The sequence below is a fragment of the Thalassophryne amazonica genome, chromosome 12, assembly GCF_902500255.1.
Source record: "Thalassophryne amazonica chromosome 12, fThaAma1.1, whole genome shotgun sequence".
Taxonomy (NCBI): Eukaryota; Metazoa; Chordata; class Actinopteri; order Batrachoidiformes; family Batrachoididae; genus Thalassophryne; species Thalassophryne amazonica.
In genome coordinates, this window is record NC_047114.1 from 101,637,523 (window position 1) to 101,660,186 (window position 22,664).

The 22,664-nt window shown below is 44.5% G+C and overlaps 1 protein-coding gene across 1 annotated transcript; it reads left to right on the forward strand.

The window, feature by feature from the left end:
* Positions 1-379: 379 nt before the first annotated feature.
* On the forward strand, positions 380-19,600 carry LOC117521350 (myb-related protein B-like). Its single transcript, XM_034182642.1, has 6 exons — positions 380-545; positions 9,422-9,482; positions 13,440-13,533; positions 17,370-17,441; positions 19,029-19,124; positions 19,376-19,600. Exons 1-6 carry the CDS (start codon positions 380-382, stop codon positions 19,598-19,600), a joined length of 714 nt encoding a protein of 237 aa, XP_034038533.1.
* The last annotated feature ends 3,064 nt before the right edge of the window (positions 19,601-22,664 follow it).

Consider the following 22,664-nt stretch of genomic DNA (forward strand, 5'->3'; position numbering starts at 1 on the left):
CCACCTCAGCAACCACCAAGACCCTTTCCGCAGCCTCGACAACAGTTCTAACCACATCAGAATTATTCCTTGCCACTTTCACCCCACTAAGGACTTCCACAATGAAGGCTAAAAAACTGACAGTGTTCACCAGCACTGACCCTTGGGGTGCAGATGGCATAGGTGCAGGCCCACACTGCTCCAACCGCACCTGTCCTCCAGTGCTATTGCACTTTGCAATGCGCCTAACAGCGTCCGCGTATGATACTCCCACATTTACTTCCCTATACTCCTGTACTTTCAACGCTGTCTTGAAGTGCTCACACTCCCTGTTGCCAGCAACGTGGCCTCCCCCACAGCTCCCACACATCGGCACCACCACTGTGCAGTCTGAGAACTCATGGTCTCCCCCACATTTACCACACCTCCGAGCCCCCCGACAGACTGCAGCAACATGACCATACCGCTGACACTTAAAGCATTTAAGCGGTGGCCTTCTATATGGCTGCACTCTAAAAGCAAGACAGCCCAGGAACACTCTGTCTGGCAGCGCATCTTCCTGAAAGGTCAGAACAACAGTAGTTGTACCTCTCCTCACCCCTTCTTTGAAAACCTTTATTCAAGAAGCTGCAATCACTTTGGCCCCCTCCACACCTCTAAGTAGATCATCCATTGTCATCTCCAAAGACACTCTGTACACGACCCCTTTGAAACCATCACCTCTAGCGCCAGGGACAAAACTTTCAATCTGCTTACCACAAACCGACTCCAAAGAAAGAGCCTTCGCCGCCTGTGCCGCAGATCTACAAACAACCAGCAACTTCCCATCAGCCAAGATACGTGCACTTTCCACCTCCCCTAATTCAGCCTTCAACGTTTTAGCAAGCCCAATAGGATTAAAAGAACTGAAAGTAAGCCACTCATTCTTCAGTTTGAAAATAACTTTAAATTCCTTATGTGAGTCCATTCTCATGACTTTAGTGGCGCTCCCTTTGCCTTCCAGTCCTGGCTCCTGAGATGAACTGCCACTCTTACTTTTCCATTTCTTCCCTGACTTGACCCAAGAGCTCCCTCCTCCCTCGTTAGCGGTCTCCATGAAAACACACACGCCACCACAATCCCAGTCAAGCTGCTAGCTAATGCCACCGGGGTCCAACAACCAGACAGGCATAGCCACTGCTACCTGCCCCGACGGCCTACCACAAACCAGCTAACTCCTCCCTAGTCTTCAGGGGAGTACTCGTGAGGGGTTCTTATGCACCACAGCCCATAAACCCGGCAAGGCAACCGTAAAACGGCGACCCACTTCACCCACTTTCCTCCCCACACTACAACCCCCAGCGAGTTCCAAAAGGGAAAATGCTCTTATGCCTACCAGGGACACTGCGGCCAGCCAGCCTACCTCCCCCGACCAGTTTGTCTTCTCCAAAACTCTCCCGTCGGACACCACACTCAACGAACCGACCAACCTCTTCAGTGCAGGTCCCGAGGTGATTCAAAAATTATGTAATGTATATTGGAAATTGAAGAGGTGGTGATGAATGTCATCAATGCATTTGTCCCACAAATGGGTCATGACACAGAATGGTTGTTTGTAGGATGACTTTAGAGGTAAAGAAGAAGAACAGAGTGGCAGCTCAACAAAGGATCAGATGGTGGAAGGCGAAGGAGGAAGACTGCTGTGTGAAATTTAATGAGCGGTGAGAGACACACTGAATGGAGAGGAAGCAATTATAGACAACTGGAAAAGTACTGCAGATGTGGTGAGGGAGACAGACAAGAAGGTACTGGTAAGTAATTGGAGTGGGCCGCGGCCTCAACTTTACCTAAATTCTGGGTCTTTTAGTGAAGTTTAGGGCTAGTGGCTGGCGATCACCTTAGTATTTCTCTGTTTTCTTGTTGTTTAATGCTGGCAAATTATACAGTATTTTTTGTCTTTCTGATGCCTGATTCTGTTTTTTTGTCTCTGTTTGCAGCTCCATCCAGAGATGGGAGTTGTATTCATGTTGGCGATCCTCCTTTCCTGTGCTCCAATAGCATTTCTTGTATATTCGTCCGTGAATTGTTCTGTGAATTGTTCTGTAATTTATGTTTGTAGCATGGCCCAAGCAGAGGGTCACCCCTTTGAGTCTGGTCTGCTTGAGGTTTCTTCCTCAGAGGGAGTTTTTCCTTACCACTGTTGCTCTGGGGGTTGGTAAGGTTAGACTTTACCTGTGTGAAGCGCTTTGAGGCAACTCTGTTGTGATTTGGCACTACATAAATGAAAATAAATTGAAATTGAAATTGAAAATTACTGGGTAAGATATCTGGACAGTGGAAGGAAGACAAGGAGACCTGGTGGTGGAACGAAGATGTCCAGGGAAGCATAAGAAGAAAGAGGTTGCCAAAAAAGAATTAGGATAGTCAGAGAGATGGAGAAAGTACACAGGAGTACAAGGAGATACAAGCTAAAGGAAAAGGTATTTAACAATCTGCACAAGAATTTGAACAGTAAGGAAGGAGAAAAGGACTTGTACCAATTGGCAAAGGGACCGAGCTGGAAAGGATGTGCAGCAGGTTAGGGTGGTAAAGGATGCAGGTAGTAAAGGCCTGACAAGCAAGGAGAGTGTGAGAAAGTAGACAGGAGTACAAGGAGATAAAAGCTAAAGGAAAAGGCATTTAACGAGCTGTACAAAAGTTGAACAGTAAGGAAGGAGAAAAGGACTTGTACCAATTGGCAAAGGGACCAAGCTGGAAAGGATGTGCAGCACATTAGGGTGGTAAAGGATGCAGGTAGTAAAGGGCTGACAAGCAAGGGGAGTGTGTTGAGAAGGTGGAGATAATATTTTGAAGAGCTAATGAATGAAGAAAATTAGAAAGAGAGAAAAGGCTGGATGATGTACAGAGTAAATAAGGAAGTGCAAGAGATTTGTAAGGAATGAAGTGAGGGCACCTATTAAGAGGATGAAGAATGGAAAGGCAGTTGGTCCAGATGGCATTCCAATGGAGGCATGGGAATGTCTTGGAGACATGGCAGTGGAGTTTCTAACCATATTGCTTAATAATAAAATCTTGGAAAGTGAGAGGATGCCTCAGGAGTGGAGATGAAGTGTGCTGGTTCCTATTTTCAAGAACAAGGGTGATGTGCAGAACTGCAGTAACTACAGAGGCATAAAGTTGATCAGCCACAGCATGAAGTTATGCTAAGAGTAATAGAAACTAGGCTTAGAAAACAGGTGAAGATCTGTGAGCAACAATATGGTTTTATGCTGAGAAAGAGCACTACAGGTGCAATGTTTGCTCTGAGAATACTGTTAGAGAAGTATAGAGAAGACCAGAAGGTGTTACATTGCGTGTTTGTAGATTTAGAGAAAGCTTATGACAGGGTGCCTAAAGAAGAGTTATGGTATTGTATGAGGAAGTCTGGAGTGGCAGAGAAGTATGTGAGTGTAGTGCAGGACATGTACAAGGACAGTGTGACAGCTGTGAGATGCGCAGTAGGAATGACAGACTCAATCAAGGTGGAGGTGGGATTACACCAAGGATCAGCTCTGAGTCCTTTCTTGTTCGCAATGGTGATGGACAGGTTGACTGATTAGATCAGACAGGAGTCTCCATGGACTACAGATGGACTACTGTTTGCAGATGACATTGTGATCTGTAGTGGAAGTAGAGAGCAAGTTCAGTCTAACCTGGAGAGGTGGAGATATGCTCTGGAGGGAAGGGGAATGAAAGTCAGCAGGAGTAAGACTGAGTCCATGTGTGTGAATGAGAGGGAGCCCAGTGGAATAGTGCAGTTACAAAGAGTAGAAGTGGTGAAAGTAGATGAGTTTAAATACTTGGGGTTACCTGTCCAAAGTAATGGAGAGTGTGTTAGAGAGGTGAAGAGAGCGCAGGCAGGGTGGAGTGGGTGGAGAAAGGTGGCAGGAGTGATTTGTAACCACAAAATATCAGCAAGAGTGAAGAAGAAAGTTTACAAGACAGTAGTGAGACCAGCTATGGTGGACAGCTTAGAGACGGTGGCACTAACAAAAAGACAGAAGGCGGAGGTGAAGATGCTGAGATTATTTTTGGGAGTGACGAGGACGGACAAGATTAGGAATGAACATATCAGAGGATCAGCTCACATGGGACGGTTTAGAGACAAAGTCAGAGAGGTGAGATTGAGATGGTTTGGACACATGCAGATGAGGGACCCAGGGTATATAGGGAGAAGAATGCTGAGGATGGAGTCAACAGACAGGAGAAGAGGGAGGACAAAGAGGAGGTTTACGGATGTGTTGAGGGAGGACATATGGTGGTTGTTGTAGTCCGTGGGCCAATTCCAGAAATGTGCACTCTGGTTGCACCCCCCCTGCAACTTTAGTTTGATGGTACCACATTGTTCCTGGGTCTATTGGGATGACATTTTAACTTGTTGTCATTCGCACAACCCGTCAAGGCTATATGAAAACAGCCACTTTATAATCGAGGGGTCTGAACGGCAGCTAAAAAAGCTGAAATATGTAATAAACATGTCACTACTGGAACCAGTTGTCCAGGAAGGTTCAAAATGTTATACACATAAACAAAACTTATATATTTAGTGAATAAGCACCTTGGTTTTCATTATCTATAGTGTAAAATATTGATATACTGTCCATTTGTCTAAAAAACAACCCATATTTTTGCGTTTTTTTTTCAAAAGTTTCATTTTAAGTTGTTATTATTAAGTACAATCTGTATATAACGTAAAACAAACAACACAGATCTATTCTTATGTTATTCTTACTATACCATATGAAATATAGACATCCTAGCATCAGCAGTAGTGGTGTTATAAGCATTTTCTTACCCCTACCCCCATATTAATGATAATCAGATAATAAGCGATTTTCTGGAAAACATGTCAATTTTATTACTGAATGACTTTGACACTGGCCATACTGGCTGAAAAGTAATACTACTAAATACGAGGTCTGTTAGAAAAGTATCCGACCTTATTATTTTTTTCAAAAACCATATGGATTTGAATCACGTGTGATTGCGTCACCCAAGCTTGAACCCTCGTGTGCATGCGTGAGTTTTTTCATGCCTGTCGGTTGCTTCATTCACCTGTGAGCAGGCTTTGTGTGAGCACTGGTCCACCCCTCTCATCTGTTTTTTATTGCAAATAAATGTCTGAACGATTTGGAGCTTTGCTGCATCAATTTTTTTTCCAGAAACTGTGAGAGACCTCCAGATGGACACCGTTCAAAAAATTAATATGGCTTTTGGGGACAATTTTATGGGGATTAAACAGATTAAGGGGTGTTACTGCCCCTTTAAGGACGGCCCACAACTGCTCAGAGTGCAGCACGCTCCCAGCGCCGATGAACAGGCTGACACCCCGCTGAAACAACCAGATCATTTCCAACGTGAAAGCTTTGTTGATCCGGCACCTCGTCTGACTTTCACAAAAAGGCAGAAGATGTGGACGTCAGCACTTTTTCGTCACATTCCACTGTTACAGGAGTTTTTTTTTTTCATGGAAAAAGAAGCCGAGGGACGCGCCACAGAGCCGTTCATTATGCGGGACAAAACCACCTCGGTGTTGGTCTCACAGGACGGCTTAAAGGTGGATTTCAGATGGATTCCGGTTGCTTTCCAGTCGTGTGAATATCCGATTGTGATTGTGCATGAGCTGAACATGCCAGAACATGTCCTGTGAGGCTTCATCACTGCGTTTCTTTTCGCCATGCAGCTCTGCCGTGACGCGCGGAATTCCTCCGCCTTTGTTCCTCTTTCCATGACAAAAACTCCTGTAACAGTGAAATGTGCCATTCATTTCTAAACTGGACGCTGTCTTGATCCAGTATGTCCTCTGACTAGCACAGGAATTGTGAAAAGACATGGACATCAGCACAGAACATCATCAGGCGAATGAAGCAACCAACAGGCATGAAAAAACTCATGCATGCGCACGAGGGTTCAAGCTTGGCTCATGCAATCAGACGTGATTCAAATCCATATGGTTTTTGAAAAAAATAAAAAGGTCGGATACTTTTCTAACAGACCTCGTACATGGGTGATTCTTAGACTACGGGCACTTATTATGTCCTTTGATCATATTGTATGAAAAACAGAAAAAAGGGGAAATTTCAGACTTTTATAGTTATCTTTACAATGAAAGTGTGTTAAGAAATTTGTTCTAGTAGTCTATGATGACTTTTTCACCTTTTTTCAGCATCATTATATGCAAATATTGCCGTTTTGTGCTTGTCCCACACCCAGACTTTTGATCTTCAATGATAAAAATGAATGGTAAAGAAATGTTTTTTCTAATGTTTTAAAATATCTCTGAATAAAATATCAGTAAAATAATCAAAACATAACTGGGGTATTCAATGTCATACAACTGTTGTGATTTTTTTAAACAAAATGTAGTTGTCCCACACTATTGCCGTAATTTCCACCACAACACTAATGTCCCTTTAAACAGTTTGTATGAAAGATTGTTTGGGTAGTTTCTATGGAGATAAACAGTGACATCAGAGCACATGTATATAGCGCCAAATCACAACAGTTGCCCCAAGGCGCTTTATATTGTAAGGCAATGGTGTGGTGGAAATTACATTTACAAGGTCAATAGTGCCCCTAGTTAAAGAATCACCCACATAAACATGATCAACTTTACCAGCTAAACATAGCTTTGAACAAAATTTATTAACAGCTGCTGTAGATAATAGGAAATGCATGGTTTGACTTTAGTGGTAGTACAATGTTTTGGGCAGGCATTTTCATACATATAATACTGCATGTTATTCTAATGTCACTCTAATTGTCATCATAATCATCATAGTCCTCATAATCATCCTCATCATCATCACTGGATTCCACTTGGTCTGTTTTATGGATGTTTGTGCATTGGCTGCCACCACATGCATCAGTACATGGTAGAGCATTCTTGCGGCATGAGCACCGACCACTCACACACTGCCCAGTATTACAGTTGCAAGAAACCAACTGCAGGAGTGCCTTCGGTGCAGGTGGCTTATCCATCCAGTGTATAGATATTGTGCCATTGCTGAGGTCGCAACCATGACCATCAGGGCTTGGTGTCGTACCATCAGCGTCAAGTGATGACCGCCAGATGCATGCCTGGTAATTTGCACGCTTCACATGGTACTTGAGGGCATCTTTTGTGGATGGAAGATGACAGGTTTGTGCATTCTTGCTGCAGAAAAGTTTGTAGCGCACAAGGTCTGTGTCATTGCCACTCTGTCCATAGAGTGAAGGTTTATCAATGGTTCAGCCATGGCTCATGACAATCTGTAGAATGAAAGGATAGTAGAAAGAACCTGTGAATAGATCTGTGTTGTTTCTTGTAAGTTATATACAGATGGTACTTAATAATAACAACTTAAAATGAAACTTTTGAAAAAAAAAAACGCAAGAATATTGCGTGTTTTTCAGATAAATGGACAGTATATCAATATTTTACACAATGGATAATGAAAACCAAGGCGCTTATTCACTGAATATACAAGTTTTGTTTATGTGTATAACATTTTGAACCTCCCTGGATAACTGTTTCCAGTGGTGACATGTTTATTACATATTTCAGCTTTTTTTGCTGCCGTTCGGACCCCTCGATTATAAAGCGGCTGTTTTCAAATAGCCTTGACGGGTTGTGCGAATGACAGCAAGTGAAAGTGTCATCCCAGTAGACCCAGGAACAATGTGGTACCATCAAACCAAAGTTGCAGGGGGGTGCAACCAACTCAATAAATAAGGCTCTTTTTGGAATTGGCCCACGGACTATTGAGACAGAGGAAGACACAGAGGATGAGGGTGAGATGGAGACGATTGATCTGCTGTGGCGCCCCCTAATGGGAAGCGCTAAGAGAAGTACAATAAAAAGATTGTAGAGGATAATTCGTAAGATCAGCTTTCAGCTTTTCATTCAGCAAGTTGGTGGACATCATATTCGTCTAATACAGATCGAGATTTTCTTTGTATGGAGCAGCAGAGTTTCTGAGTTTTTTACAGCTGCACTGACATCTGAGAGAGATTAGCTTCTTCAAAATCTCAGAAAATCACTCTGCTCCTCTGGGCAAGGCACTCAACCCCCAAGGGGCGCGCGCACAGCGTGCACACACCTGTGTCCTCCGTCGACCTGCACTCGCCGTTGGCTTTCTGTGACGTCATGCTGCAGCTGGCCAATCAGCGGAGCCCGTGTACCATTAGCCGTTCTCCCTGGTGATGCTTTTTTTTCCAGCTCGTTGTCGGTAAGTTCTTTCTGATCTGCTCAGCATCATTCATTCACTGATCAAATTTAAATTCTAAATAAATAAAGAGCAGGTATTTTTAACTGACTAAAAGTTTGTCGTGCCTTACACAGACTTTTATTAATCTTGTCAATTCGCTAACTTTGCTAATGCTAACCCAACCGCAGCTCGAGGCTAAAGCCGTTAATTTACTGTCAGTATTTAAGTTCAACTTTCAACCCCATAAAAGGCAAGAAGTTAAAATCATTCAGCTGTTTGATGATGGGGAAAAGTGGATTATGTAGTTTTGGGGTCACTTTTTGAAGTGTTGCTGTTATTTTTTTTTAAATGAATTGTTGAGAATTTATGATTTGACTTTAAAATACAAAATAATTAAAAACTAAAACAATGTAAGGACACCAACTTATGAAATCAAAGAACTGTCAAAGAATTAGTCTCATATAGATTACAGCTGCAGCTAATTATTTTCAAATAATCTCCAATTAGCTTTATAATCAGTCTGCAAAGTGATTAAAAATGCTTTTAATAGATTATCAAACTAAGAAGCCAAAGAACAGTCTATAAAAAAAAAAAATCAGCTGTCAGGATCAATTTAAATCCAACCAACACAAACCTTTAACAGTTTTGTAACCACAGGGTCATAAGTTCAATTCCTTGATAGACAAGAACCTTGCTAAGGTGTCCTTGAACAAGGTCCGCATTGATTCTGGTGTGCCGATGCCCAAAGCAGCACATGAACATCAGTCAATGAGTGAATGTAAGACATCATCAAAAGCGTTTTGAGCGCCACCAAGTGTTGTGTTCAGACGTGCTGACAGCACTGCTTACATTTTGTAAACAGGCTGCAGTGTGTCAGCACGTCACGGTGCAGGTGACGTCTGTGAATGTTGGAACAGTGTGTCCTTGGTGCAGCACAGTTTCAGTTAAAACTATTTTTCTGTTGTTTAAAGTGGTGTTAAACTAGTTGTTGGAGGAACTTTCAAAGTTTTTTTTAATTGATCTGTGCCAGATGGATAATATTAAAATAACTGAAAAGCCAAACGATCTCATCACAGTTTGTTTAAACCCAGTGAAAACTGTCAGGTTTAAATCCAGTTTAAACCAAATAAGAAGCAGTCGACTGGAAAAAAGACATTTATAGACAAAGACAGAGAGCAGCAGAGCCAAAATAAAGGTTTGATTCCCACTGTGTGACGTCATGTGTATGTCTGCAGATCCTCAGTGTGTCAGAGTCCAGCGAGCCGCAGTGATGAGCAGCCGAAGCCCCAGATCCTGGTGAGGTTACACCCCATCACATCAAACCCCTCAGGTCCTGGTGAGGTTACACCCCATCACCTCAAACCCCTCAGGTCCTGCTGAGGTTACACCCCATCACATCAAACCCCTCAGGTCCTGGTGAGGTTACACCCCATCACATCAAACCCCTCAGGTCCTGGTGAGGTTACACCCCATCACCTCAAACCCCTCAGGTCCTGCTGAGGTTACACCCCATCACATTAAACCAACCAGGTCCTGGTGAGGTTACACCCCATCACATCAAACCCCTCAGGTCGTGGTGAGGTTACACCCCATCACCTCAAACCCCTCAGGTCCTGGTGAGGTTACACCCCATCACCTCAAACCCCTCAGGTCCTGGTGAGGTTACACCCCATCACATCAAACCCCTCAGGTCCTGGTGAGGTTACACCCCATCACCTCAAACCCCTCAGGTCCTGCTGAGGTTACACCCCATCACATTAAACCAACCAGGTCCTGGTGAGGTTACACCCCATCACATCAAACCCCTCAGGTCCTGGTGAGGTTACACCCCATCACCTCAAACCCCTCAGGTCCTGCTGAGGTTACACCCCATCACATTAAACCAACCAGGTCCTGGTGAGGTTACACCCCATCACATCAAACCCCTCAGGTCATGGTGAGGTTACACCCCATCACCTCAAACCCCTCAGGTCCTGCTGAGGTTACACCCCATCACCTCAAACCCCTCAGGTCCTGCTGAGGTTACACCCCATCACATTAAACCAACCAGGTCCTGGTGAGGTTACACCCCATCACATCAAACCCCTCAGGTCCTGCTGAGGTTACACCCCATCACATTAAACCAACCAGGTCCTGGTGAGGTTACACCCCATCACCTCAAACCCCTCAGGTCCTGCTGAGGTTACACCCCATCACCTCAAACCCCTCAGGTCCTGCTGAGGTTACACCCCATCACATTAAACCAACCAGGTCCTGGTGAGGTTACACCCCATCACATCAAACCCCTCAGGTCGTGGTGAGGTTACACCCCATCACCTCAAACCCCTCAGGTCCTGGTGAGGTTACACCCCATCACCTCAAACCCCTCAGGTCATGGTGAGGTTACACCCCATCACCTCAAACCCCTCAGGTCCTGCTGAGGTTACACCCCATCACCTCAAACCCCTCAGGTCGTGGTGAGGTTACACCCCATCACCTCAAACCCCTCAGGTCCTGCTGAGGTTACACCCCATCACATCAAACCAACCAGGTCCTGGTGAGGTTACACCCCCATCACATCAAACCCCTCAGGTCCTGCTGAGGTTACACCCCATCACATCAAACCAACCAGGTCCTGGTGAGGTTACACCCCCATCACATCAAACCCCTCGGGTCCTGGTGAGGTTACACCCCATCACCTCAAACCCCTCAGGTCGTGGTGAGGTTACACCCCATCACCTCAAACCCCTCAGGTCCTGGTGAGGTTACACCCAATCACATCAAACCCCTCAGGTCCTGGTGAGGTTACACCCCATCACATCAAACCCCTCAGGTCCTGGTGAGGTTACACCCCCATCACATCAAACCCCTCAGGTCCTGTTGAGGTTACACCCCCATCACATCAAACCTCTCACGTCCTGGTGAAGTTACACCCCATCACATCAAACCCCTCAGGTCCTGGTGAGGTTACACCCCATCACATCAAACCTCTCACGTCCTGGTGAAGTTACACCCCCATCACATCAAACCCCTCAGGTCCTGGTGAGGTTACACCCCATCACATCAAACCTCTCACGTCCTGGTGAAGTTACACCCCATCACATCAAACCCCTCAGGTCCTGGTGAGGTTACACCCCATCACATCAAACCCCTCAGGTCCTGGTGAGGTTACACCCCATCACATCAAACCTCTCACGTCCTGGTGAAGTTACACCCCCATCACGTCAAACCCCTCAGGTCCTGGTGAGGTTACAGCCCCATCACATCAAACCTCTCACGTCCTGGTGAAGTTACACCCCATCACGTCAAACCCCTCAGGTCCTGGTGAGGTTACACCCCATCACATCAAACCTCTCACGTCCTGGTGAAGTTACACCCCATCACATCAAACCCCTCAGGTCCTGGTGAGGTTACACCCCATCACATCAAACCTTTCACGTCCTGGTGAAGTTACACCCCATCACATCAAACCCCTCAGGTCCTGGTGAGGTTACACCCCATCACATCAAACCTCTCACGTCCTGGTGAAGTTACACCCCATCACATCAAACCCCTTAGGTCCTGGTGAGGTTACACCCCATCACATCAAACCCCTCAGGTCCTGGTGAAGTTACACCCCATCACATCAAACCCCTCGTGTCCTGGTGAGGTTACACCCCCATCACATCACACCCCTCAGGTCCTGGTGAGGTTACACCCCCATCACATCACACCCCTCAGGTCCTGGTGAGGTTACACCCCATCACATCACACCCCTCAGGTCCTGGTGAGGTTACACCCCCATCACATCAAACCCCTCAGGTCCTGGTGAGGTTACACCCCCATCACATCAAACCCCATCTAATAGTGTACAAGTATGAGACATAATAAAAGTAAAATGCTTCCTCTTGGCACAGAACAGGATGAAATATTATTCATCATATTGGGAAGCATGGAGCGTTCAGCTGCAGAGGTGCAGATTTACCTCCATAAATGAGAAGAAAAGGTGTGAATTGACTGATGATTAAAGCAGCTCCTTACTTCAGCGTTCCTGTGTGGTGGCACCGTACAGGTCCAGTGTTGAGGAACGCCTCTTTCTTGTTGTTTAGCACCAACGACTGAGGTCTGTTTACAAAGCCAGGTCTGAATATTTACCTCATGTTGAATGTACAGATGAGCCGTTTGAATGTGGTGAAGAGCTGCAGCAGCAGATTGTTGTCTGGAGGTCACAGTGGGCGTGCCATAACTACCAATGTGTACACAGTGTGTACCGCCACTTCTTAAACACGAGTGTTAAAGTGTGTATTATGCACGAGAACTAAATGCTTCCTCAGTAAAAAAAAGACTATAATCGCTATGAGTGAGAGCTGTAGTTTTACATTATTTTGCTAGTATTACACATTAATAAATACAGTAAACGTCTGTTAAAATCTTGTGATATTTCACTTTCATTTATGAAGCCGCGTGCAGCAGGAACTGAAGAATACAATCTGCCACAGAGACTTTATGAATTCCAGTCTGTGCGTGGAAATGGGCAAACACATGGTTTATCACTGAGGTTTATCAGTCACCTCACTAAGGGCCCCTTCACACATAACATGATTGAAGCTGACTAGTGCACCAAAGAGGAATTGCATGCTATTCGTGAAAAATCAGAGCTGCCTCTAACACCTCATACAGCTGTTGCTACAACTATTCACACACACCAGTGGCCTAAAGACAGAGAGTGCCCTGTGAGTGCCCATTTGATCCCTCTCGCGGCATGTGTCACCGAAATTCCAGGTGACACATGAACATTCAGTACCGCTCGCTGGACACTTAGAAAATGTGCTGCCATTTGTGCTGTCAGCACGAAAATAGTGAGCAGATGAGTACTTTCGAGCTGGGTGTGAAATTTGTCGAAGTGCCCCCACGAGTGTGGTGTTGCAAAACAACACGTGGCTTGCCAGTGTGTCGGCTCACCCCAACACATGTTGCTTTCGTGTGTTTCATGTGCCCCCCTCCCCCAAAACACGTGGTGTGCAGGTGAAAGCTGGAACAAACCATTCAACAAGGCGAAGCCGAGTTAAATGGTTTTTCCCAGCTTTCATCTCATGAAATATTCGTACCATTGAACTCATAAACATTCATTATTTGTATACTATGGGGCTTCAGTGTGACACAACAAGTCCAGAGATAAGACTCAGGATTTGATTCAGCATAATGATATTTCCATCCTGCACTTGGACCTCACTGTCAGATCTTCAACACATCACCAACAAAACATATCAAAACACTTTCCTGCTTGTGTCTCAGCACAAAGATTCACTACAACAGATGGCGACATAAACACTTTGATGGACGCCATTCCAGACTGAGCCCAGAGAAGTGTGCGTGGTCAAAATACGAGGTAAGTTCAAAGAAGGTGAACATTACAACAAATCAGGAAGATGGTGCAGCTGTATCGTATAAGGAGGTTTTCTCTTCTTTATGGCCCAGTCACACGGCATACGACGATTCCTGAATGAAGGGAAAAAGTAAAATAAGTCACAATTTGTTGAGAAAAGGTGGAGGAAAGAGCTTTATCACCGAATAGCCTGCGAAGCAAGAGCACAAAAGGGACGAAAGAGGAACTTAAAAAACCGAAGCTAACGATCTCAACTCTTTAATTGAAATGTCGCTGGAGCCACAGCTGGAGCAGTGTGTGTCTGCATCTCTGTGTTCCAGGACTGGGCGCTGGGACGGAGCTCATAACACCTGAGTCCTGGAGAAGCTGTGGAGATCACCTGCTCTGGTTCCCTGCCCAGAACAAAAGAGGGATCATCTCCATCATCATCAGAACCCTCACTGTCTGCTGTGCACTCGCTCCAATTAAAAAAAAAAACTCTGGTGCGCCATGGTCACTGCTGTGTCACTGTATTACGTTACTAAGCCATATATATTGATTTATAACAGAGAACTGTCAAAATAGGGAATAAATATAAGTGTAAAGATGATTGAATATATCAGAGCAGTAAATCAGTGCATGTGAACGTGCATTGACTCACATGTGCAGTTATTTCCACCAGCTGATCACTGATCCACAATGTGAATTCTGCCTTCCAGAACAGCTCTTTATGTAATTTTTAATTATCTACCTCTTGCCACATGTACAGAAGGGCTGGATTATCATTCCTACACTCATATTGTTATATTTAATAAAAAATAATGAGCGCACACAGGAGCTGCTGCTCTTGCTACCGCTGTGTTCAGGTACCGTCGGAAAATACACAACTTTTTTGTTGTTTCAAATTCAGCAGTTGCTTGTGGCAAAATAATTAATTGTATCCACACAAAAGATTAATTCTGGCCTATGTAAGGTGCCTGAGCCCATTGAAGCTGCCCCCCCACACAGATAAAAAAATCCAAGCAAGCAGGCTGAGTTTGTCCTGTAATTTCCAACGGTACATGAACGCAGCAGCAGCCTCAGTGCTTACAAACCGGCTTCTGCACTGTGTGAAAACACTCAGCTGCTCCAACGAAGTCAAATTCAACAATAACGTGACAAAAACTAAACAAACGATTAAAAAACGTCAAGAACGACAGCAAAACGGAACACGGATGAATTGAGGTTTTCGTTGCCCTTCGTTCAAAATTTTCAACAGTTTAAAAATCCTGACGAAGCTCCAGCTGCAGGAATGAAGCTGCGCAAAGGTTAATCGATACCAACAAAAGTCAATGAAAGTCCAGATTTCTTGTTTCGTCAGGGCTTCGTCACCCTTCGTTAAGTGCTGTGTGACTGGGCCATTAGGAAAACTTAAAAACTAATAGTTCATATCTATTTGTACATAACTACTTTGAAACAAACATGCATGTTTGCATCTTTTTGATTATTTAAAATTAAATTACTATTATTTTTATTTTTATTGTAAAATAGACAGCATTTACTTTGCTGAAATTTCATTATGAAGTAGCTTTATTTCTGTAGTCTATCACAAATTACAGCTATATTAGCATGTTTGTTATTGGGAGATTCCAGAGTAAATATGGTGATTTCTTTTCATGAAGGTCAGCAAATGACATTGCGGAAGAAATCTGACTTAATTATTTAAAAAAATAAAATCAAATGGACTGCAGGTTTAAACGGGTTAGGACCATCTGTAGATGTTTGTCAGTGGTTTAGGGAAATTTAAAAACCGATACTTTGTTTTCATATTCTGAAGTTTAAATATCTTGTTTAGATGAGATTGTCGCTGGATTAGAAATATAACATTGATTTAAAGTAGTTCATGTGTCTGGTCTCATGTTGTCATGAATAACAAAGACACTGTGTTTACTGTGCAACATGTTTGGGCACGGACAACCCCAATTCCAATGAAGTTGGGATGTTGTGTAAAATGTAAATAAAAACAGAATACAATGATTTGCATCGTCTTCATCCTACATTCAATTGAATACACCACAAAGACAAGATATTTAATGTTCAAACTGATAAACTTTATTGTTTTTGTGCAAATATATGCTCCAAAACCTGGATGTACCTTTCAGCATTGATGGTGCCATCACAGATGTGTAAGTTGTCCATGCCATGGGCACTAACACACCCCCATACCATCACAGATGCTGACTTTTGAACTTTGTGCTGGTCACGATCTGGATGGTCTTTTTCCTCTTTTGTCCAGAGGACACGACATCCATGATTTCCAAAAACAATTTGAAATGTGGACTCATCAGACCACAGCACACTTTTCCACTTTGCGTCTGTCCATTTCAAATGAGCTCGGGCCCAGAGAAGGTGGCGGCGTTTCTGGATGTTGTTGATGTTTCGCTTTTGCTTTGCATGGTAGAGTTTTAATTTGCACTTGTAGATGTAGCGACGAACTGTGTTAACTAACAATGGTTTTCTGAGTTGTTCCTGAGCCCACGTGGTAAGATCCTTTACACAATGATGTTGGTTTTTAATGCAGTGCTGCCTGAGGGATCGAAGGTCACGGGCATTCAGTGTTGGTTTTCAGCCTTGCCGCTTACATGTAGAAAGTTCTCCAGATTCTCTGAATCTTCTGATTATATTATGGACTGTAGATGATGGAATCCCTAAATTCCTTGCAATTGAACGTTGCAAAACATTATTCTTAAACCGTTGGACTATTTTTTATACACAGTTGTTCACAAAGTGGTGATCCTCGCCCCATCTTTGCTTGTGAACGGCTGAGCCTTTTGGGGATGATCCTTTAATACCCAATCATGACACTCACCTGTTTCCAATTAACCTGTTCACCTGTGGAATGTTCCAAACAGGTGTTCTTTGAGCATTCATCAACTTTCCCAGTCTTTTGTTCCCACTGTCCCAGCTTTTTTGAAATGTGTTGCAGGCATCCATTTCAAAATGAGCAAATATTTACACAAAAACAATAAAGTTTATCAGTTTGAACATTAAATATCTTGTCTTTGTGGTGTATTCAATTGAATATAGGTTGAAGAGGATTTGAAAATCATTGTATTCTGTTTTTATTTACATTTTACACAACGTCCCAACTTCATTGGAATTGGGGTTGTATATACTTAAAACATTTTAAAAACTTTTTCATTGATAAAATGACATTTCTTTTAGGTAGTTTTTTCCACTTGTTTATGAGAATTGTGTTGTATTTAATCAGGATTTACAGTCATTTTATTCCTGATTGATTTGTACTGGACTGTACAGCAACATAGAAGCCAAACACACACACACACTCATCTTCAACCGCTTATTTGAATTAAGGGTCACAGGGGGCTGGAGCCTATCCCAGCAGTCACAGGGCGTGAGGTGGGTTCACCCTGGACAGTACGTCAGTCTGTCAGTCACAGGGACACATACAGACAAACACACAGACAATTTAAAGTTTCCAGTCCACCTAACCTGCATGTCTTTGGATGTGAGAGGAAGCCGGAGCACCTGGAGGAAACCCACACAAACACGTGGAGAACATTCAGACGGGACACAGAAAGACCATAGGTGGGACTTGATCCCATGACTTTCTTGCTGTGATGTAACAGTCCTAAGCAGTAAGGCACCGTGCTGCCCACAAAGAAACCAAATCACTTAAATTTAAGTTTGCAAACTGATCATTGATTATTTTTTTTTTGAAGTATTGTTGACCCATTGATGAAGAACAGAAAAAAATTCAAAGACTGCATTTTAAAAATGAAGCCAGTGGTGCCTAAAACATTTGCACAGTGTTAGTGTGATGTAATTAGACTCCACACTCAGGTCTTCATCCTCTGCAGGACCACAAGCTGTACCAGCTGGTCCAGGAGTTTGGTTCAAGGAACTGGTCTTCTGTTTCCCTTCACTTTACAGTGAGTACTCTATTTTCTGTTGTTCACATCATGAAAGATAAAATACATATATAAAAAACTAAATTAAATTGAAGATGCTCAGAATCTCAACAGAATTAGGATTTCATTTTATTTTAGTGACCTTAATGTCTCTGGATCCTCAGCCTTTGAGATCCAGACACACCTGGGAAGATCTTATGGAATGAGGTCAAAGGTCAGAGGTGTTTGGTGATGCTGATATCTTTAATGAAGGTCCAAGTCTTCAGGGTTCTGGTGCTTCCTGGCTTACTGTTTGCTTCTCAGACTTGGACTCTAACCAGTGTCCTCAGGTGAGGACTAGATGTCTTTGGTCCCAGGTCTCTGTGGAGGATATCTGGGTCCTGCTGGAATTACTTTGTGCCCAATGAACGGTTACTTAGGAGACTCAGATGAGAAGGATCACTGACTCTGTGAGGAAACATCAGACACCACATCACCTGACAAAGGACAAGTCCCATGTCACCTGACCAAGGACACGTCCACATGTCACCTGACCAAGGACACACCCACATTTCACCTGACAAAGGACAAGTCCACGTGTCACCTGACCAAAGACACGTCCACATGTCACCTGACCAAGGACACGGCCACATTTCACCTGACCAAGGACACGTCCACGTGTCACCCGACCAAGGACACGTCCACGTGTCACCTGACCGAGGACATGTCCACCCGACCAAGGACACGTCCACATGTCACCCGACTGAGGACACGTCCACCCGATCGAGGACACGTCCACGTGTCACCTGACAAAGGACAAGGCCATGTGTCACCTGACCAAGGACACGTCCACATTACACCTGGACAAGGACAAAGACACGTCCACATGTCACCTGACCAAGGACACGGGCACATGTCACCTGACCAAGGACACGTCCACGTGTCACCTGACCGAGGACACGTCCACCCGACCAAGGACACGTCCACGTGTCACCCGACCGAGGACACATCCACCCGACCGAGGACACGTCCACGTGTCACCTGACCAAGGACACGTCCACATTACACCTGGACAAGGACAAGGACACATCCACGTGTCACCTGAACAAGGATAAGGACACGTCCAGGTTTCACTTGGCTGCAGTAGGTAGATGGTGACTTTGGAGAGGGGTGATTAGCCTGGTTGTATGTCTGGGTGGTTGCCATCCAGGGCCCGGGGTGGTTGCGCCTGTGGCTGATGTTCGATGATTTGACATGTGCTGTGATGTTAGATGCTCGAAGCCAAACAGCACAGCTTAATTTTTTTTCATAAAGAAAACACTGAGTGTCAGTTAATCAGATTTAGTTGAAATGCAGCTGTGAGGGTTTGTTCTCCCACTTTTGTCCTGCACACAGCTTGTCTGTCATCTTAGAGGGGAGGAGCCTCCTCTGGATGACAAGCAGCCATTCTCTAGTTGCAGATGAGAGGCCGGTTGATAGTTTATTTTCTTCCTTCATCCTCAACACGAGCAGACGTGACAGAGTATCTGTCCCAGACTCAGAGCACCCTGTTACAGACGATATGACAGCAGTCGCTGTTTCTCTACATGTTCTCTCTGTCAGTCAGTGGTTGTGTGTGTCTGCTGCCAGGGTCAGAGGTCAGAAGGGGAGTGTCAGCAGCGGTGGAGGCACATAAAGAATCCAGAGCCTGTCAAAGGTCCTTGGAAACAGCACGAGGACAAGAAGGTTCACGATATGAAACACGATACAGACACACAAGACAAAACACAGACGCTTGGGGTTCTGGTTCTAGCTCAGACTCAAACGGGGTGTCCTGTGCTGCACGGTAACGTGTCTGCAAAGATTTACACTCGCCTCACTCGGGCTGTACAAAAACGTGTGTGAGCTGAACGTCCAGCTGAAACATCAAGACATTTCACTGAGTGCAGTTCTTTGTTTTCACCACTCTGAGGCGATGTGCTCTGGTCTCCCTGCAGCTCATCGAGCTGGTTCACAGGTACGGCGTGAAGCGCTGGTCGGTCATCGCCAAGCACCTGCAGAGTCGTAACGGGAAGCAGTGCCGCGAGCGTTGGCACAACCACCTGGACCCGAGCGTGAATAAGAGCAGCTGGACGCTGGAGGACGACCGCATCATCTGCCAGGCCCAGAAAGCCATGGGGAACCGCTGGGCCCACATCTCCAAAATGCTGCCCGGCAGGTAGGACCCCTTTCTGCTGCTGGGAGATCATTCTGTTTAGTTCTGAAAAGACATCCAGGTTCTGAAAATAACTTTAACACATCTGTACACAGACACCACATCCAGTAAAGCCCTTTCACACCAGGCCAGCGTAGAGTTGCGTCATGTGGCGTACTGACTATGCTGAGTTTAGGCAGCTCTATGTGGCGAAACGCTGAGGGAGGCAAAGGTGTCCGTGAAATGGACAGAAAACAATTCAACATGTTAATTTCTTTTTTGCGGCCTTTCAGTGTAGAGCACTGATGCAGTGCTCCATGCAAATCTACACAACAACTCCGCTGCTGTATGTAAGTCTAAGTAACACTGCGCTCTTCTACACCAAGACTCCACAATTCTACACAACCCTAGGCCAGGGTGAAGAGTCCTTTTAGGTTTTTTTTATCAGTACATACTTGTATTGATTGATTTTATTCATCTTACTGGACTTTGCTGGAGTGAAGCTTCAAAACCACGGAAGAAGAGGCGGGCCAAGCTTCCGCATCCACTATAACTCTTCACGGACGGATCGCCAGCGAGAGAACATGTCCATGTCCAGTATAACTCTTCACGGACGGATCGCGTCTGTGATCGCCAACTGCAGCTCCGGCTTCACCTCCTAAAGTTCTCTCATGATTGTGGCACGTTAAATAAAGTCTATTAACGCCTGGAAATAATGTATTTGGACCTTTTCCAATGTATCAAATCCATCTGCGTGTCCAGGCAGTCTGTAAAAACAGTGTTGTGGAGCCAAGCTTCTCCCCCCCGCGTGCAACTTAAGAAGCCATTCCTGCGTACTAGATATGCAGCACAATGCAACTCTATGCAGGCCCGATGTGACAGGGACTTAAGAAAGCAGAAAAGTAATCCTGCATGTTTAAATGTGGAGGGTCAGCTGTCTAAGTGAATGGAGGTCAAATTTCAATTTCAATTTCAATTTATTTGAAAGGGACCATGTGCAATTAAAAACATAAATGTCACCATTTGATGCATTGCACCAGAGTTGCCTTAGGCTAATTTACATCTGCAGTCCCTGACCACGAATAAATATGACACATATAAAATCATCAAATATCACAAATAAATACAACCAAGATGTTAAACATCACTTAACAAATAAAAACTTGTAGCGACACTATGTATTGTAAATAGAATGCCCCTCATAACACTCAAACATATACATAGGGTGTAGTAGCATGCACATCACACAACACTGCCCCCAGTCACACACACTCCTTATGAAAAAAAAAGCACTAACTTAGTGGGTGCATTGTTGTCAATTCTTTAAATATTTTTTTATATTAACTTTAAAATCACAAAATGAGCCGCAATTTTTTATATTGTCTGGAATGGCATTCCGTTGTGTAACAGCTTTAACAGAAAAGGCTGCCTGCCCAAATACTGAATAGTGAAGGAGTAAAACACAGTCATGTATGGAAGCTATTTTCGTAGACCTTACAAAGCCACAATAATAGACAAACTTGCACAAACAGGCGGGAGCCAAGCCGTTTAAGATTTTGTAAACAGCACATAAATTTGAAAATATCCTAAAATTTTCAAAAGATAATAGATTGTATAGTAGAGAAGCTTGAATCTTTGACTGGACTGGGTTGCTTGACGCGAGGACATTTCGCTTCAAATCGCAGAAGCTTCTTCAGCTGAAATTCTTGCTCCGGTGGTCTGACTTCTGTCTTGACTCTTGTAGAGAAGAATAATCAAGAAGTCACAAAAGCTGGAGTTTTAAACCTAACCAGACCCCTCCTACCGAGCGGCAGACTGCTATAGGCTAGTGACTAAACAATAGCTCTAATCAGCACCTATTGTGCTCTAGTCAGCACCCTCCTAATGACAGGGCAGCTGTCCTTCTCCTGATGGCTCCCTTGACGACTCTCCTGATAACGCGAATGACTCATTTCCATGAAGAAAAGACTAAAACTGCTTTGACCTGAGTACCCCATTGTAAACAGGGGATAAAGCGTGTCTCAGACCCCCTCCCCGGTTAAGGCTGGGTTTCAAACGTTTCACAAAGAATGCCTCCTTGACCCCTCTCTCAAACCATTTCTTCTCTCTGGCTAATATTTTTAACTTCCTTGTCCTCAACGTGTGGTTAGTGTCTTTAAGGTGGAGATGAACTGCAGACTGAGGTCCACTGGCGACCTCTCTGTGGTGTTGGTATAGCCTTTTGTGTAAAGGTTGCTTAGTCTCACCGATGTAGTGTTTGTTACAGTTTTCCTGACATCTGATAGAATACACTACATTGCTCTGTTTGTAACTAGGGATCCTGTCCTTAGGGTGAACTAATTTCTGTCTCAAGGTGTTAACTGGTTTAAAGTAAACTGGGATTTTGTGCTGTCTGAAGATCCTCTGTAGTTTTCCCCTACTCCTGCTAAATAAGGGAGAGACACTCCTCTTCTTCTTGTCTCTGTCTCCTGTCTATCTGGTCTCTTTGTTCTCCGGGATTTCTGCACTTTGTCCAGGGACCATCGTGGGTACCCACATACTGTGAGGGCTTTCCGGACAAGTTGTTGTTCTTTAGCCCTTCCCAATGCAGTTGTGGGCACCTGTAGGGCTCTGTGTTGAAGCGTCCTAATCACCCCGAGCTTGTGTTCAAGCGGGTGGTTTGAGCCAAAGAGCAGATATTGGTCAGTGTGAGTTGGTTTTCTGTAAACCCCTGTCTGGAGTTGCCTGTTCTCTCCAATCGTAACATCACAGTCCAAGAAGGCTAAATGGTTGTTTCTGGCATCCTCACATGTGAACTTGATATTGGTGTCCACCGAGTTGATGTGTTATGTAAAGTCCTCAACTTCCTGTTGCTTGATTTTAACCCATGTGTCATCAACATATCTGAACCAGTGACTGGGAGAGATGCCCGTGAAAGACGTCAAGGGTGTCTTCTCCACTCGCTCCATGTACAGATTGGCCACGATGGGGGATACCGGAGACCCCATCGCACAACCATGAATCTGCCTGTAGTAATTCCCCTTAAACAGGAAATACATGGTGTTAAGACAGATCTCCAAGAGTTGACAGATGTGGTCTGGTGTGAGTTTGGT